Consider the following 19,459-nt stretch of genomic DNA (forward strand, 5'->3'; position numbering starts at 1 on the left):
CATTTTGCAAACCACATAGAAAAGGCATCTCAGTGTTTATTAGTCACGGATTACACTCCCTTGTCCTTATGACCTCTCCTCTCTTCCATTCTCAGTTTTGCTTTTCTTCTGCTGGCTTAGCTCTCCTACCCACCTATGCTGGAGCCAATGACCTAAGGGTGCCCAGATGGGGGGTATGCTGGCCAGAGTTCCTGGAGCAAGAACTTTTAGTTTATAGTGAAGCTGAATGCTGTAAAGGGAGGATCCTACAAATCCAGAAACCTTTCTCTGTGGGCTGCCTGTAAGTGTTGTAAGTAGTTTGCACAGGACTAAGGACTGAATACTGGTAATATCAATCACAGGAAGGTGAGGAAGCCTAAAATGTAAGTATGTAATGTACAGCATTTCTCTGCAGTGAAGAACAGAAACTAAACCAAGCCATGCTTTGTGTTAACTTAAAACTGAAAGGTGTTTCTCAGGGTCTCCTTTGCCCTTCATTGCTGCCACATAAAAGCTGGGAGGAAGGATGATGAAAAGCCTGGGGAAAAGGCTCTCCTGTGAAATGGACATGTTCTTCTCTTGTATTATCTCTTGTATTAAAGTACAATGTGGCTTTGGATGTCAGGTACTTATGAATGTTGGACAATGTCCGTAAGGAGTCATAGGACTAATAAAAGGCAGGAAAGCTTCCCTGGGAGCCTAAATTAATGTAAACAGTTCAGGTTCTGTTTGTATTTTCAACAACATTTTGTTTCTAACAGGTGGTTCTTGCTATTTATATTCATTAATTTGACACCGTTTTACAGAGGAACTTCTTGGGTATTATAAACAATCAATGGCAAAAGATGAATATTATTATCCACATCACCACTCTCAAAGAAATTATTTGTTTTTGGAGATAAGAAATATATCTGTGCAAATTTAACAAAAGAAATAAATTGAATAAAAATTATTTGCCCAAGATCAAAGCTAGTTGGCACAACAGCTAGAATTATACCAAGGTCTAAGAAAAAAGAAAATACCCTCGAAGTAATTTAACTAAGGTTTTGTTATGCCATATCAAGTTGCATGCTGAGGCTTATGGTCTTTCAGACCAGCTTAAATTCCAGATGAGGCAATAGCTATAGTGAAAAGAAAATTGGATGGGGGATCAGGAGATCAGAGTGCTAATTTTGGCTCTCTCTCCCATGGTAAGCTTTTTCTCAGTGGTGGCTGCCTTCTCCTATTCCAGCCAGGGATTTGCCAACCATAAACCTCAGTGGTTAGCAACTTGACACTCTTTATTCTTCATATCTAGCCTCTTACTGGGTCCTGTCCATTCTACTTTGAATGTTAGTTGCATCTATTTATAAATATATTCATGGTCATCACTCTAGTAAAAAACTGTTACCTCACACCCCCCACCTCATTTCCCCCAACTTTAAGCCATTCCTCACATCAGTGCCACAAGAATGAGAACTAGGTCCCTCTTCCATTATTCTGCTGAAATATTTCCAGTGGCTCCCACTGAATACTCGATAAAGTTCAAATCCCGTAGGTTGGCATTCACAGCTTTCCATATTCTGGCCCCAGCTTTATCTCTTCAAACTCAACTACTCACCATCTGACAATGCCACTGAGAATCAGACATTCCATAAAAATGATTTTAAGGTGTTTCTATGGTGAAGTTAGGAACTGGTAATAAACTGTTTACATTTGTCTAGATGAAAATTCTGCAGTACTACATTTTACACAACTAGTCAGCCTAAAAGTTGTTTCTTAAGGAAAATCTTTTGTCCCCCCAGAAGAAATTACATTTAATTTCTTAACCTCTGAAACAATGTCAGTCTTGTCACCTGTGCTTCTGATAGCCAGAGCATGGGGATTTTTCTTCAGCAGCATAGATACTCCAGCCTTGAATGGACTATTGTCTAGCTCCTGTGAGAAACTTGACTAATAAATATTTGAGAAAAACAACTCAAGAGTACATGTTATTCATACACTTCTCAAGTACTTGAGATTTTCTTGTATTATGGTTAATCATTAAAAAGATGTTTACCTGGGTTTCATTAATTAAACCCCCTATTAAACCCTTGATGTTAGCAAGGGTCAGCACAAGAAAAGACCAGTGGTGAGAATTCTACAAATTCTGTAAAGCTTACTGAATTCATTATGTTGTTGAGTGGTGCTTGTATAAGGAAACATGCAATAAATTCATTCAACAAACACTGAATTGAATGCCTGTTGTGTGTTGCATGCCAGGGCCATATATAGAAAAATATTAGACCTGTAGAATCTACCCTTGTAAATCATTCAAGCTAATGAATTCAGGTACACAAAGCAAGTAAATCACAGGAACGTGGTTAAGTATCTTAAAAGAGGAATAAACAAAGTAGGATGAAGGTACCCAGAAGATGGAGTGATTTGCTGCCTGGAAGAGAAGGGGAAGGCTCTTAACAATGTGTTAAGAGGTAGGCATGGGATAGGATCTTGACCAAGGTCTCCAATACCCAAGTTCATGTACCTTTCCCAGTACCTCCAAGAAGGTTATGGCTGACTGAAGACAGAGTTGTGGGCTTTGAGGTGGCAGAGGAATTCCATGTACAAAGGGTTGAAAACACGAAAAAGCAGTGTGCTCAGAGAAAACCAAGGAATTAAACTTGTGAGTGATGAAGCTGGTAGGATGGAAATATCGACTGGGGTGGTTATACATGTTTTTAACTGAATAATTCTTTGTTTAAAGGAATTCATGTGTTGCTTTCTATCAGATAAGACTGTTAGAACCCTTTGGAATTCTTCCTTTTGCCTTCCTTGCCAAGGAAGTTAGTAAACCTCACCTTTGCCGGAGTTCTTGGTATGTTTGGCATATTTGCTTTCCTTTCCCACATGCAAGAAGTGATTTGTGCTTTCTTGTCTCTCCACTGTGAGATCCCCTGCTTTATATTTAATGCCTGCTTTCTTCCTGTCCTGCTATTCATTCCATAGATATTGAAAACCCACTGAGAAAATAAATAGTCATGAAACTTAACCTGTTAGTGTCCAAGACTTTCATGGTCCAGTTTTCCATTTCTACAGTATTTCTTAACCACTGCAATTCATTGGCTTCATTCACTTGTGGCGAATTCTGCTATGTTTTATAACTTCATAGCTATAAACTTTCATTTGTGGTGGTTTGATCTCGCCAACTAGATTGTAAGCTGCTTTCAGGGCAGGGACTATATCATCTGTTTCTTGGAATATTTTATGGCATGAAATATAGTGATGAGAAGGGGAAAAGAAATACCCCCCAAGAGTGACTTCCACGTAATGAATGATGAGGTCCTAGCATGTGTGTGGTGCCATCTTTCGGGGATATGCATGGAAATGTGAAAAAGTCTCCTAAGGCATTTCAAACCTTTGCTCAGTACTCACTTTTGTCTATTAACCTAGGACTGAGTGATGCAACAGAAGAAATCTGGAAAACACCTCCAGGACTTGGGAGCCACGAATTGAAAATTGAAGAATTTGGAGGTAAAGATATTTCTTTTTCCAGCTAAAAGTCTTGACTTAAAGAAGATACAGGACCTGAATCACTGAAGAAGTGGTGTGGAAAAGTTGGGTTTATCTTCTGTCTTACCATAGGATTGACGGGGTCAGAACAGTAGGCACCCAAGAAGGATTTACAGTCTGATGGCCTAATATTGAAACGGAGTAGCAGCAGGAATGTAATTGCTGTTAGGCAGGCAAGGACTGGAATCAAGAAAGGGCAGAGCTGAAGTTAAGAGGTAGGCATGAGACAGGATTTTGACCAGGGTCTCCAGTACCCAAGTTCATGTACTTTTCCCACCAAACAGGCTCTCAGTGAGTTGATAGGAATGAAAGGGAGTAAGGTGCGTGGCACTTAATAATTCTTCATGGACGCTAGTTCCCTTTCTTTCCTCTCTGGGTTTAATTGTTCGTGACAGATTGCTGCCTGTTATTGGGGTTAGGGTGAGGGTCAACAACTCAGGACTTCCTTAGCCTTCCCCTTCTAGAATTTCCCTTTCCCTGTTGATACCTTGCCTGTCTTACAGGGTGGTCACCGTAGTTATAAGGGCAATGAAAAGAAGTGCGGAGCTGTTCCCTCCCTCCCCCTCAGAAAAGCATCCATGTGTTAAAAGAATTTATTGTTTCTAGGCTTAGATAAAAAGCATCCTCCTAAGGTTAGTGGGAACTTGTAGATGTGACTGTAAAGCACCACCAGTAATTTCTGAGGGACCAGAATATAGGAAAGGTGCCAGAACACTGAGCTTGGGCAAAAGTCTAAAATTTAAGAGGTAAAGTTCTATTTCAGAAGCCACAGACCAGGTAATTTACCTTATAATATAGAAAAATTCTGAAATAGATTATTAAACAGTATGTTAAATCGGAAAGCCATGCTCATTATGAAGATATGTAGAATTGGTAAGTCAGAATAGATGCCCTTTTGGGCAGTGGTTAGGGCAAGAAAACAATCATAGTATCAGGCTTCCATGATTTATCTGATCCTCCCTGTGTCATGTACAAGTTTACAAATGGCATCAGAGAGTGGCCATGCAGCTTACTTCCTGTCACCCATCCCAGTAAGTAAAATGAGACACAGCAAGGTATTTTTTTAAGATTTATTTGAGAGAGAGAGCGGGAGGGCAGAGGGAGAGAATCCTCAAGCAAACTCCCCGCTGAGTGCGGAACCCCATGCAGGGCTCTGTACCCCCCCCCCCCCGACCCTGAGATCACGACCTGAGCCAAAACCAAGAGTCGGATGCTTAAACTGACTGCACCACCCAGGTGCCCCTACAGTAAGATGTTAATAGAGAAAAATGACAGCCTCTATTAATAATTTTCCTGGAGCAGAGTCCATTCTAGTTAATGGTGATATTTTCTTGTCCTTTGTTCATTTATTATGTAATTTGGCTTTTTTTTTTTCCATAAGAATTACTGATCTTACAGTGCTCTAGATTGCTGGGAATACAAAGGTAGAGGAGTTCCTGCATCTACGGCATTCACATGGTATGAGAAAGGGATACATGTACTTCCAACTGTGTATTAGACTGGCTCTTCTAAAATACATAAAGAGCTGTGGGACCACGGGGTGATAATTGTCCTCGGCATTGAAGGACGGATAGAATTTATTAGGCCAGGCAGGGGAGGAGGAGAGGGGGAATTTTAGAAGAGCAGTTTGTAGTCTGCACTTTTCCTCCTCTCCAAAACCTATTGTCTTAAGGGCAGGCCAGCCCTCCCTCAAAGAGCTCTGCAAGGGGGAGCTTTGATGCTTCAACTGAAGGCCAGGTTTGAGCATATAGCTTCCCATTCTGATTCAAGTACAATTAAATAATTAAAAAATAAAAACTGGAGAAGCTTGCGACTGGTCATCTGGATTCAGAGTAAAATGTTCACATTAGGATATTTATGACGAATTAGTAAAAAATCTAAAATATAGAAATATTTTATAGTTTTATTACTTGGAAACACATACAAAAATTCAAACACAGCTAAAAAACAGTTGCCAAGCAGAGGTCCTATCCAACCTGTTTTAATGAACACATAAAACAGTTATAATCCACATAAAACAAAAATTTAAGTCCTGAAACAACTTATTGTCTTCAGGGTCTTAAATATTGGGCTTAAAAACTGATTACTGTTTTACTCTTATCACCTATTTAAATCTCCCCCCCCCCAAAAAAATTACTAACTTCAGTTTGATTCATGAAATGTTTTATTTAGAAAAATGATTAAAGCCATTTAACTGTAATTTTGAAAACTGGAATACTGTGTGTTCATTTCCAGTCTTCTGTCACCATGCATTCTTCATGATTTCCAATAGTTGCTAACAGAAAGCACTTGTAACTTCCAGCAGCTCTTTGGGATACTCTTTGGTCCAAAGAGCCCTGAAGTTATTTAAGGTGGCAAGATTGTTTTTACTTCTCATTTTTGCTTTTTTGTTTAATGTCATTTTATTTTAGCCCTGCTAGACTACATCTCCTTGTCAGAGAAAAAACAAAAGTTGAGTTATTCTGCTTTTCTTAATTGTTAATCCATTACACTCCTTCATCTATTCTTTTTGCCCTCAGGTTTTCCTATTTTTTTAATGCCTTCTTGGCAAATTTAGCACTTTCTGCAAAGTTAAGCTCATTGAGCTTTAATATTTCAACACTTACATATTTCACTCTCCTTTTTGGCCTTTATCATGCCAATTTTTCCTTTGTATGTGATCTTTGACAACTTCATCATGGAGCTCAATGAGATGCTTTAGATGCCTATTCTCTAGCTTCCTCTCCAGGTTCATTTAACTATTTAAAAAACATATTTAGAATTTCATCTAGAGAAAGTTTTCATCCGTTTATAGTCCCCGTTACTACTAGACCAATTTTTTAAAAACGCGAAAGGTAGCAGGTTGACAGGCAGAAGGGACTGCTTCTAGTTTGGGTTTTGCAACTCAGCTGTTCTTCAGTCTTGCATCCCCTCTCTTCACAGCTGAGGAGCCTGAGGCCCAAAGTAGACTGGATAAATGAGAAGACTTCCACCTATGACATTCTCTGATGCATGGTTCAGAGGGGAAGAAGTGTAAATTGTGAGTTCTAGATACCTGGACGTTCTCTCTGTAGTCCAACTGGTGACAAATCCCAATGGAATCTACATCTTTTGTCATCTGTTGTATCTGTTCCTCTCCATGTCTTAGTTCTGGCCATTCTCTCCTGTGCAGGACCCATTTTATTATATCTAGACCCGCTGCCACAATATCCTTTCTCATACTTAAATATGAACATACTTCCTGGTTTGAAAATCTGAGTGGATCTCTACTGCCTATAAGATACAGTACAAACCTCTTAAGCTTGGCATTCAAGGCCTTGTACAATCAGCTCCCATTCTTTCTCTAACTTCCTTTCTCATTTTCTTAGCCACACGCCTCCTCCTCACCCTCCCCCCCGCCACCCCAGCCATGCACTAGCCCTATGGCAAAAACTTAATTTCTCTAATGTATTTTGGTGTTTTGCACTTGAGGTTTTTTTTTTTCTTTTCCTTTTATAAAATTGGGCACCCAGTCCTGATGAGTGCTCGAGCTCTTGAGGGGTACAAAAATTACCTGACATCACTTTGCATCTCACTCATTCAATAAACATTTAAGTCCCAATATGCATAAAAGCTAAATCATGCAGCGTCAAATCTATTTTAACAGCCACTCCGTTACCTTCGATCACATTGTTCCTTGAGGCCTTTTTCATAACCACTCTCAAGTCAGCTTTCTGCAATCCAATATTTGAGTGTTATCTTTTGTTTATAATATTTTTAAAGCCAATTACAGGATTATAAATTTATTCCAGTTAATTGCATATGCTGCTCTTGGTGTTGTGCGCTGCCCTGTTGAATGTTCATGAATTTTCATTCTAACTGCCTCAGATCTGGTCCATCCTCTGACCTGAAGACTGCAACTAAGATTTCAGAGTTACTGATTAAAAGCACTGAATTGAACAGAACTAAGACCCAACCTTGAGGAATTTCTGTCCTGCCTTTCTAATTAACAATCTGGTAAGATATACTAAACATGCCCCTTATCACCTTATTAACAACATTTATTATTCTGAATGAAATGATGTTTAAGTCATGCATAACTAAGAGTTCTAGGCTGATTTTTTAAAAATAACAATCATTAAATATGCATTATAAATATTCACTTTATTTTAAAAGAGTTGGAAGATGTTACATATATTACACACTACATATAATGGCACATGTCAGCCTTTTAAGCTTAAAAATAATCTTTCCCCAAACTGGGATTGACTTAGACTCCAAGTATAAAATGACTCTTGGCCTATAGCACCAACCCAGGCCCAGAGGAAAGCCAATTTTGAACCTGTCTGTCCTCTGGCATTGGGCTTCCTGATATGACACTGAGGGTCCTCTCCCTCTGGTTTTGTTCCCTGGCACTATTGAGGCCTGGCACAGGGACCCATTTGACTATATACACTGCAGGCCTAGGGAATCTAGAGGGGGTGGTAGGGTCCTCTAACAATTTCACAATGGAAAAAAATTGAAAACATTATGTGCCTTGTCTTTGTTTTTGATCTATACTACTATAACAAGACTCTACAAGATAGAAGATCAGAATTATTGAAATACAATTTCTCTGCTGGTTTTTGTCTTTGAAATTCACGTGTCATGACAGGAGGAGACTACTAGTATCTCAGATTTAGGTATAATTCAAAGTTTTAAATGCCATCCATATGCCATTTCGTTAGACAAACACAAAGAAATTTAATAACACTTTTCATTTTCTTTTTCTTAATTCATAAGGACAATTTCTGCCAAATGTTCTGGCTTATGGCTCTCCTCCTCTTCATAGTATGTTTAAGTTACATATTAAGAATCCAAAAAATACCATTATGGAATTTTCATAAGCAATATCCGACCAATCAGTAAAACACGGTACACAGTGTGAAAATTTTAATTTATTCCCCTCCCAAGTATCCAGAATATATACCCTCTTAGCTTTGAGAAATGTGACAATGAAAATACCAACAGAATTGATCGTATATAAAGAAAAGCACATACTACACAGGAGACATCCCTAAGTCCTCCCTAACCTAGCAGTGCAAGTTAATGGTATGTTTCTGGTACTGTCAGTCACCTTTCACTTGATTTATAAAAATTTTACAGGACAGATTTAAAGCAAAGATAGGCCTCTGATTTTTATTTTTTTATCCCTAACAGATTTTTAAAAAGAGGCTATATTAAAGGACAATGCATTTTGAGTCAGGGGGAGAAAAAAAAATTAAAAACCCAAAACTTCTTTCAGTTTATTCAAAATAAAAATACACATAGAATTATGAAAATATAGGTTTACTATTTCCACCATGTAAGTTGATGCTGCTGTTTGAAAGGCTTGCAAATTGTTTTTCAAGTTTTTAAAGCTCATCTCGATCCCTCAATAAAGTATACCTATATTCGCTGGGTGCTAATTTCTGGAAGGAGCTCTCAGGTGGACTGCTTGCTACATCTTGGACTTGCTGCAAGAGAAAGAATAAAACATATCAATATATTTTATGGAGCTATACTGTTTTATTAAAAGTACCAGATGAATGGTAGTTGTTGTGTAATTATTTGCTTAATAAAGATAGCTACTGTGTGCCAAAGGCCAGAGTTAAGTTTGAAATCTTGCTTTCCCCATTCAAATGCCCTTACTAATAATACTCTCTAGGGCAAGGCTGCCATAGAGCCCTCACCTTTGGACCTGTCGACAGTTCCTGAGGTGTAATGGAAGGAAACAAAATACCTGACACCTAAGTGCTTTCTAGGTTATTTTGTACAGGCAGCACAACCATGACTAAGTTGGCCCAAATCCTTCCTTCCTTCTTAAAAATGACTACAAAGAGGATTAAAGGCACCTACTCTGTAGATAGAGCTTTCATTTAGCAATAACCTGGATACCAGAATTTAGTTGACCTAGGAAAATAAACACTTCCATACTGTAAGAAACTCATTTCTGCAGTATTTCACTTGTGCACCAACAATGGACAAAAATACAGAGAACTATAAGAATGACTTCCAAGAATTTCAAAGAAAAGGCGGTGTGTAGTCTTTCCTTTATCTCCACACGATGAGCTCCTCAAGAACAACCATGCTCTCATTGTTTTTTAATATCCCCTGTAGTTAACATAGGCACATAGTGCCTGTGTTACATACCCTGGATACTGGCTCGTTCCCATTTTTAATGGGAAAGCAACGTCTGCAAATTTCCCATTTTATTTTGTCATGTTCCCTTTCCCTAATACATTTTTTATTTGTAGTTTTACTTAGATATAGGTTTGGTTTAGGCCATAATTATATTACTATAAAATATAAGAAGTTCACTGTCTAATGGAGAAGCTGAAATAAATCAGGATAATACAATAATGGTAACTAACATTTTTTCCTAATCTGATAAAATATTAAGCAGGCCTACTTTCCTGAGGGAAATAATCGCCTTTGGGTTATTGCCAACAAACCGTTTGCTTCTCTAGTTGCTTAATTATCAAAGAAAAATCTGACCTCCCACTTCAAGGAAAAAGCATGTCATTGGATTCCTAAAGGGAACTCCTGACACTGAACTTAATCTTCAAGAAAAATTGAACTAGATTTTATTTTTCTATGTGGAGGTTCCTTGGGCAAAACAGTTAAGTTCTGGGCATATGAAATAAGAGTTTTGTTATGTATCATCTTCCCTCTCAGTATAATGGTAACAGACAGGATATAAATCAATAATGCATCAACATGCAATTTTTAGAGGTGTTTAACAAAGCAGGAACATAGAAATATATTTGTAGTAGAAGTTACAAGGTAGAAAAGTCAAATTCTCAGGCTAAAAGTTATATAAAAAGCAAATACAAAATTTTCATAAATAGTTGTGAAGCATTCTAAATCTCAAATGAAAAGCTGCATTAAACCTTAAGTTTTGAACATTATAAATACTGTATTGGTGAAGGCTGCAAGAATACCAAATGATTATTTTCTTTGTAGTGTGGTCAATCTCCTGGCCACAGAGGAAGACTTGACCAGTTAATGGAACCCAATGACTTCTTCACTGATCTACCTACTTCTAATTCTTACCTCCTCCTTCTGTATTTGAAGCCAATAGTATTTAATCTTTTACCCATATTCCACAGGACATACACTACTTCAGTTTATGTGATCAAGACACTATACTGTATCATTCTTGCAACTTTTCTGAAGTTCTTTAGCTTTAAAAATTAATTTTAAAAGGAACATAATTTATTATTTAGAGTCTATTCAGAATTTCATTATAAAGATCTTTACGAGCAGAAACTCAAGCCTATACAAGAGCTTTAGATCCTCTTCAAGGCTAACTGAAAAACAAAGAGTTCCCACTGAAAAACAAGAATCCTACCTGTCCTGGGGCTATATCGGTTGGGTCAGGACCATGATGGAATTCTCTGTGCAATTTTCCAGAATGTAAGTCAAATACGAACTGCTTGAGTTTTCCAGGAATTCTAAAACAAAGTAAGATAAAAATTTAGCTTAAACTGTTAAAATGAACTTACCTCTATTTTACCAACTTCACACATTAAAAAAAATTTTTTTTTTTAAATTTTACCTACAATCTTAACCATAACTATCATCGGCCAGGTATATGCCGAAATTTTTATACAGTTATAATCATGAAATGTAGATGCTCAGTTTTGTGTTCTAATTCTTGCACTTGTTTTATAGAAATGTTTCTATGCTCACTTTAACAGATGCATTAGAGTCTATCAAGATGTTGTCTTAAAACTTTTTTTTTTCCCCAAAGATTTTATTTATTTGAGACAGAATGAGAGAGACAGAGAGCACATGAGAGGGGGGAGGGTCAGAGGGAGAAGCAGAACTCCCCGCCGAGCAGGGAGCCCGATGCGGGACTCGATCCCGGGACTCCAGGATCATGACCTGAGCCGAAGGCAGTCACTTAACCAACTGAGCCACCCAGGCGCCCCTGTTGTCTTAAAACTTAAACCATCCCTTATTGTTGGGCATTTATATATTTTCCTTAATACATGTAACTAAAAAAAAAAACTCATGTTCTGCAAAATCACACTAAAATTAACAGGATTCAAGGGAAAAATAGCATTAGGGGCTAACCACTTAAAACTATGTAGCTTTGTAACCAGAGTACTAAGAAGAGCCTGAACAAAAAATAGTGCTGTTCAGCCTCTTGCACTGTGTCGGCCAGGTGATCCTCTGTAGCCTTAACCTAGAGCCTGTAAGTCCTTTTTTGAGATACAAACTGAGGTCCTTGAGGGCATTCACCGCCAGTAGAACCAATTTTATCAAAATAATTTAAACCAGGGTGTAGCTTTTTCATGTTTTGGGTTTTTTTTCCCCTGTAAGCGTAAGGTAAAATCTCACAACTTCAGCCACATGGGCAGCTCACTGGATTAAGCTGCACTTAATACTGTGAAAAGCAAAGCACTTCTCAAGGCCATGAAACTGACCCGCCCCCACTTTTTGGGTTGGGGGAGGTCTTCATACACCACTAAAGCATTCTCTTTTAAAAAACATTTTAGAGAGCGCATGTGCATGTGAGTAGAGGGTGGGGCAGAGGGAGAGAATCAGCGCAGAGCCCAGACGTGTGGCTTGATCTCAGAACCCCGAGATCATGACCCCAGCTGAAATTAAGAGCTGGTCGCTTAACCTACTCAGCCATCTAGGTGCCCCGAAAGCATTCTCTTTAATGGTGAAAAAACTTCTCTTTGATGGCTTCAAAACATTCTAAGGGAAAGACTATGAACCAACACAACTCACTTATATTAACATTTCCCTAATTACCACTCACTCTATGAGCAAATTTGCACTACGGAGACATGCACCGTAGCAAAACAGACTATTACAAGGCTAAGCAGATTCACGTATCAGCCTTTTTTTTATCTCCTTGAGTTGTATCCAATAAAGTAGGGATATAGATTTCCGCAACTTACAAGGGGGATACAGCCCAATAAACCTACCCTACACTGAAAAACCCTAAGTGAAGAATACATTTAATACACCCAGCCTACCTTAAATGTGTTCAGAACACTTAAAACACCCTACTTGAGCAAAATCATCTAACACAGAGCCTGTTTTATAACAAAGTACTTGATATGTGACAAATTCTGTACTGCAAGTGAGAAACAATGGTTGCCTGGGTACAGTAAGTGTGTCAGTTGTTGATGTCTGTGATCACGAGGTTTACTGGGAGCTGTGGCTCACTGCTGATAGCCAGCATCACAAGGGAGTATCTTAGTACACATCACTAGCCTGGGAAAAGATCAAAATTCAAAGTATAGTTCCTACTAAATGTGTATTGCTTTTGTACCACCATAAAGCAAAAAATTGTAAGTCAAACCATCATAAGCTGAGGAGATCTGTTGAGTAAATAAGAACTTTGACTAAGTGTGGGCAAGTTATACTGACAAAACAGTCAATTTTTGCTATTTGTCTACCTGTTCTTTGAAAGCTTGCCAACATGTTTATTAAAAATTGTTTTACTACTGGGGAGGGGGGTGGGAGGATGGTTTAGCCTGGTGGTGGGTATTGAGGAGGGCACATTCTGCATGGAGCACTGGGTGTTGTGCACAAACAATGAATCATGGAACACTTCATCTAAAACTAATGATATAATGTATGGGGATTAACATAAGAATAAAATAAAAAAAAATTAAAAAAAATTGTTTTACTACTTTAATAAAAGACACCTGCATTTTAATTTCCATTTCTTCAGAAATTAAGCATTTTTCCACCATTTTAATTTATATTTCTGCTCATACGAATTGTCAGTCTTCTACTGAAATCTTGGCATTTTGAAAATTCATTATATATTTTAAACCTTTCTTCGTATGTCTTACAAGAATTAAAATGCAAGGTCCATAAACACTTTAATTCAGTAGAATTGCCTCACTTTTTAAATCATCATTTTTGGTAGCAAAGAATAGCTAGCTTGTGTTAAAACTGCTAGTTTCTTTTTATCCTTTCCTGAGGTCCTGCAAGTGCTGCTTCTTCCCTTCAATAACTCCCACCGAGATGTACCAACCAATAACTTCATTGTACACCCATTTTGGTTCCCCACTAACTCCAATGCAACAGAGACCAGCAGGTGTCAAATGCACAGTTTAAAATACAAATGACTGTCAGGTAGCTGTATTGACGGAAATGCTTCTGAAAGGTTCTGTGGGGCTGAAGAAATTGCACATGCACTAAAGATAAACACTGAGAGATCAATTTAAATTTAGTATGACATCATCTACTGTCACCCACAGCAAACCTCTACAATATATCCATTCAAATCAAAGAATCACAAATGGTCTCCAATGTTTAAGATAAAGCCCCTGTTAAGTTTGTTATTTTATAAAGTCCAAAGCCGACAGAACCAATACAGTGTGACTTGGTTTTGCTAGTCAAAAAATAATTTATAATTAAATCTTAAATGTAACAAATTCATAGAGAACACTCAAAACAGATTTTTTCCTAACTTGATTCTTTCCCCTTGTCAGCAGATGAGAGAAAGAATTGTGAGCAAAAGGCAAAGGAAGATACGATGAATCTGAATTGATGTGGTAGAAAAACAGATTACAAAAGAGCTCTTATCTAGCTTGTGGCCAGAAACTAGCCATCATTAAGTAACAATCAGTGAATCACAGTATACTGTCAAGAAAACAGACAACATGGTCATGTGCTAAAAAGGAAAATAAATGGATCCTTGCCATAATAAATTCAATTATATTTTTATGCTTTGGGGTACAATTTTTCTAATTAGAACACCTAAGTGTTTCTTTCCCACCTTTCAGACACTTTTCTGTTTTCAATTTTGATTTTTAGGTGATGCAAAATTTAGGGACTGTGAAATGCACAAATGTTAAGTGTCATTAAATGAACTTTGACATATGTATATTACAGTGAGAAGCATTTTTATTTTTTAAAATTGACATACAGTGGAATTCTTTCTTCTAGCCTTATAGTTCTGAGTTTTAACATATGCACATAGCATCTAGTAACTATCTCCACAAACAGGATACATAACAATTCCAACACCCTTTTTTTTGGTCAAACCCTCCACTTTCCCCTAACTCTTGCCAACCACTGATCTGTTCTCTGTTCCTATAATTTGCCTTTTCCAAAACGTCTTGTACTTGGAATCATACAGCATGTAACCATGAGACTGGCTTCTTTTATTTAGCATACTGCTTTTGAGATTTATCCATTCTGTTGCATGTATAACTTTGTTCCTTTATTTACTGAATAGCATTCCACTGAGTGGATATACCACAATTAGTTTCTCCTTTTACCCACTGAAGAGTATTTGGGTTCTTTCAAGACTTTGGTGATTCTGAACAATGCTACCACAAACATTTGTACACAGGTTTTTGTGTCTAGGAAAAATAGTGGCTTATATGGAAGGTATCTGTTTAACTTTTTAAAAAAAACCTACCACGTTGTTTAAAGTGGCTATATCATTCTGCAACCCCACCAGCAACATGTAAGAGTTCAGCTGTTCCATATTCTCACCTAGGATATAAGAAGTCCTTAAATTTAGCCATTCTAAAAAATGTATAATGGGATCTCACTGTGGTTTTTTGTTTTTTATTTTTGTTAAAGATTTTATTTATTTATTTGACAGAGACACAGTGAGAGAGGGAACACAAGCAGGGGGAGTGGGAGAGGGAGAAGCAGGCTTCCCGCGGAGCAGGGAGCCCGATGCGGGGCTCGATCCCAGGACCCTGGGATCATGACCTGAGCCGAAGGCAGACGCTTAACGACTGAGCCACCCAGGCGGCCCTCATTGTTTTAATTTGCATTTCTCTAATATCAGTGATGTCGAGCACCTCTTCATGTGCTTACTTGCCATTTGTATATCTTCTTTGGATTCTTTTTTTTTTTTTAAAGATTTTATTTATTTATTTGAGAGAGAGAGAATGAGAGAGAGAGAGCACATGAGAGGGGAGAGGGTCAGAGGGAGAAGCAGGCTCCTTGCTGAGCAGGGAGCCGATGCGGGACTCGATCCAGGAACTCCAGGATCATGACCTGAGCCGAAGGCAGTCGCTTAACCAACTGAGCCACCCAGGTGCCCTCTTCTTTGGATTCTAACAGTATCTTTTATGGAACAAAAGTTTTTAATTTGTGAAAGCCAATTATCAATTTTTTCGTCTATGGATAGTGCTTTGGGTGTACTAAGAGCTCAGGTCAGAAAGAGTTTCTGCATTTACTCCTACAAGTTTTACAGTTTTACCTTTTACACTTAGGTCTACAATTCTGAGTTATTTTTTTATAGGAGTTTCTTTTATGGAGATGTTTAGGTGCTAAAGCACCATTTATTAAAAAGATTATCCCCTTCCATTGAATTGTCTTTGTATCTTTAAAAAAAAAATCACTATTTGTATACCTATTTCTAGACTCTCTATTCTGTTCCACAGCAATACATACCTATTTTTTTCACAAATACTATGCTGTCGTAAATATTTCAGCTGTATTAGGTCTTAAAATCAGGTATTATGAATCCTTTGTTTCTTTTTCAGTTGTTTTGTTTCAATTATTCTAGTTTTACCTTTCCATATAAATTTTAGAATCCGCTGTAGCTACAAAAAAATGTACTTAGATTTTGTTTGAAATTGCATTAAATCTATAGACAGACTTGAGAAGCACTGACATCTAAACAGTGTTGAATCTTCTAATCCATGAACACAGTATGTTTCTCCATTAATTTTGGTCATCTTTGATTTCTTTCATTGGCGTTTTGTAATTGTCATCGTTAGAGGTATATGTAGTTCTTTTTTCTTTCTTTTGGAGCCTATTATGAATGGGAGTTTAAACATTTTTGGGTTTCCAAATGTTCTTTGTTAATATATAGAAATAAAAGTGATTTTTAAGAAGGTGACCTTGTATCCTCCTGAACTCATTAGTTCTAGGAGCTTTCTTGTAAATTTAGTGGGAATTTCTACTAATCATGTTATCTACAAAGAGTTTCTTTCTAGTCAGAACACTTCTTATTTATTTATTTGTTTATTTTTTGTCCTACGGTACTTACTAGGACTTCCAGTATCATACTAAATACAGCTGGTGAGAGTGGACATCTTTTTTTTCTTTTTAAATTCAATTAACATATAGTGTGTTAGTTTCAGAGGCAGAGTTCAGTGATGCATCAGTTGCGTATAACACCCACTGCTCATTACATCATGTGCCCTCCTTAATGCCCATGACCCAGTTACTCCATTCCCCCCCACCTCTCCTCCAGCAACCCTCAGTTTGTCTCCTAGAGTAGACATCTTTATCAAAAACAATAAAATACCTAGGAATAAATTTAACCAAGGAGGTGAAAGAGCTGTATATTGAAAACTGTAAAACACTAATGGAAGAAGACACAAATAAATGGCAAGATATCCTGAGTTCATGGATTGGAAGAATATTGTTAAAATGTCCATACTGCCTAAAGCAATCTACAAATTCAGTGCAATCCCTATCAAAATTCCAATGGCATTTTTCATAAACAGAAAAAATTCTGAAATTCCACAAAAGACCTAACTATAGCCAAAGCAAGAACAGTCTCAAGAAGAAAAAAGATGAAGGCATCACACTGTGTGATTTCAAAATATACTATAAAGTTATAGTAATGAAAACAGTATAGTACTGGTATAAAAAGACATAAACCGGGCACCTGGGTGGCTCAGCTGGTTAAGCGACTGTCTTCAGTTCAGGTCATGATCCTGGAGTCCCGGGATCAAGTCCCACATCAGGCTCCCTGCTCAGCGGGGAGTCTGCTTTTCCCTCTGACCCTCCCCCCTCTCATACTCTCTCTCTTAAATAAATAAAAATCTTAAAAAAAAAAACAAAAAAACCCCACATAAACCAAGGGGGATCATAACAGACAGCCCAGAAATAAATCCACACATTAACAGTCAACTGATCTTTGACAAACTTGCCAAGAATAAACAAGGTGGAAAGTATGGTATTTTATTGAGAGAGCATGAGTGGGGGTGGAGGCAGAGGGAAAGAGAATTTTTTTTTTCAATATTTATTTGAGAGAGGGAGTGGGGAGAGGAGCAGGGGGAGGGAGAGGGATAAGCAGATTCCCTCCTGAGCGCAGAGCCTGATGCAGGGCTAATCCCATGACCCTGAGAACATGACCTGAGCCAAAACCAAGAGTTAGCCACTTGACTGAGCCACCCACACGCCCCTAGAGAGAGAATCTCAAGCAGGCCCCACACCCAGTGCGGAACATGATACAGGGCTCGATCTCATGACCCAAGCCAAAAATCAAGAGTTGGACACTTAACCGAGCCACCCAGCACCTCGAGGATGGTCTTTTAGATAAATGGTGCTGGCAAAAAAATTAAATTGGACCATTACTTCATACCATATACAAAAATCAGCTCAAAATGGATTAAAGACTTCAATGTGAGAACTGACAAACTGTAACACTATAAGAAAACATAGGGGAAAAGCTTCTTGATACTGGTCTGGGCAATGATTTTTTGGAAATGACCCCAAAAGCACAGGCAAAAAACCAAAGACCAACACATGTCATTGCACCAAACTAAAAAGCTGCACGGTAAAGAGAACAACAGAGTGAAGAGGCAACCTACAAACTGGGAGAAACTATTTGCAAACCATCTATCAGATAAGGGATTAATATCCAAAAAATAAAAGGAACTAAAACAACTCGAGCAAGAAAACAACCTGATTTAAAAATGGGCAAAGGACCTGAAAAGACATTTAAAAAAAAAAAAAAAGACATTTCTCAAAAGAAAACGTACCGGGCGCCTGGGTGGCTCAGTTGGTTAAGCGACTGCCTTCGGCTCAGGTCATGATCCTGGAGTCCTGGGATCGAGTCCCACATCGGGCTCCCTGCTCAGCGGGGAGTCTGCCTCTCTCTCTGACCCTCCCCCCTCTCATGCTCTCTCTCTCAAATAAATAAATAAAAAATCTTAAAAAAAAAAAAAAGAAAGAAAACGTACAAACAGCCAACAGGTACATGGTACTGTTGTGCTCAGTATCACTAATCATCAGCGAAATGGAAATCAAAACCTGAACGAGATATCACCTCGCACCTGTTAGAATGGCTTTTATCAAAAAGACAAAAGGTAAGTGTTGGCCAGGATCTGGATAAGAGGGAACCCTTGTACACTGTTGGTAGGAATGTAAACTGGTACACCCACTACAGAGGTAGGTTACTTAAAAAATTAAAAATAGAACTACCGGGGTGCCTGGGTGGCTCAGTTGGTTAAGCGACTGCCTTCGGCTCAGGTCGTGGTCCCAGAGTCCCGGGATCGAGTCCCACATCGGGCTCCCGGCTCAGCGGGAAGCCTGCTTCTCCCTCTGACCCTATCCCCTCTCATGCTGTTTTTCTCTCTCTCTCTCTCAAATAAATAAATAAAATCTTAAAAAAAAAAAAAATAGAACTACCATATATGACCCAACAATCCCACTTTTGGAAATATACCCGAAGGAGATCAAAGCATTGTCTTGAAGAGTTATCTTCACTCCCGTGTTCACTGCAGCATTACTCTTAATAGCCAAGATAGAGAAAAAACCCAAGTATCCATCTATTGATGAATAGGTAAGGAAAATATGGTGTACACACACACAGGAATATTGTTCAGTCTTAATAAAGAAGGAAATCCTGTCATTTACAACAACATGGATGAACCTGGAGGACATTATACTAAGTGAAATAAGCCAGACACAGAAAGACAAACACTGCATGATCTCATATAGGTGGAATCTAAAAGAGCAGAACTTCCGAGGGACTGGAGTGGGAGAGAATGGGAAAATGTTGGTCAAAGGGTACAGTCAGAATACCAGCTACAGGAAGAGTACGTTCTAGAAATCTAATGTACAGCACGGTGACTATAGGTATTATATACTTGAAATTTGCTAAGAGAGTAAGTAGATTTTAATTGTTCTCACCAAAAAAAAAAGTGAGGTAATGGATACATTAATTTGCTTGACTGTGGTAATTATTTCATTGTATACATATATCAAGATATCACATTATACACCTTAAATA

The 19,459-nt window shown here is 38.1% G+C and overlaps 1 protein-coding gene across 1 annotated transcript in view; it reads right to left on the reverse strand.

Moving 5' to 3' along the window:
- Window positions 1–8,736: 8,736 nt before the first annotated feature.
- Window positions 8,737–19,459, reverse strand: part of ERP44 (endoplasmic reticulum protein 44) — a 93,179-nt gene continuing 82,456 nt past the window's right edge. Inside the window, exons 11-12 of the mRNA XM_045882783.3 lie at window positions 10,838–10,940; window positions 8,737–8,960 (exon numbers count right to left, since the gene is read on the reverse strand). Coding sequence (XP_045738739.2) covers window positions 8,859–8,960; window positions 10,838–10,940 — 205 coding nt within the window. The 3' untranslated portion in view covers window positions 8,737–8,858. The remainder of the gene's footprint in view (window positions 8,961–10,837; window positions 10,941–19,459) is intronic.

The sequence above is a fragment of the Mirounga angustirostris genome, unplaced genomic scaffold (assembly GCF_029215605.1).
Source record: "Mirounga angustirostris isolate CCGP_5_RB_7025 unplaced genomic scaffold, mMirAng1.0.hap1 SCAF_15, whole genome shotgun sequence".
Taxonomy (NCBI): domain Eukaryota; kingdom Metazoa; phylum Chordata; class Mammalia; order Carnivora; family Phocidae; genus Mirounga; species Mirounga angustirostris.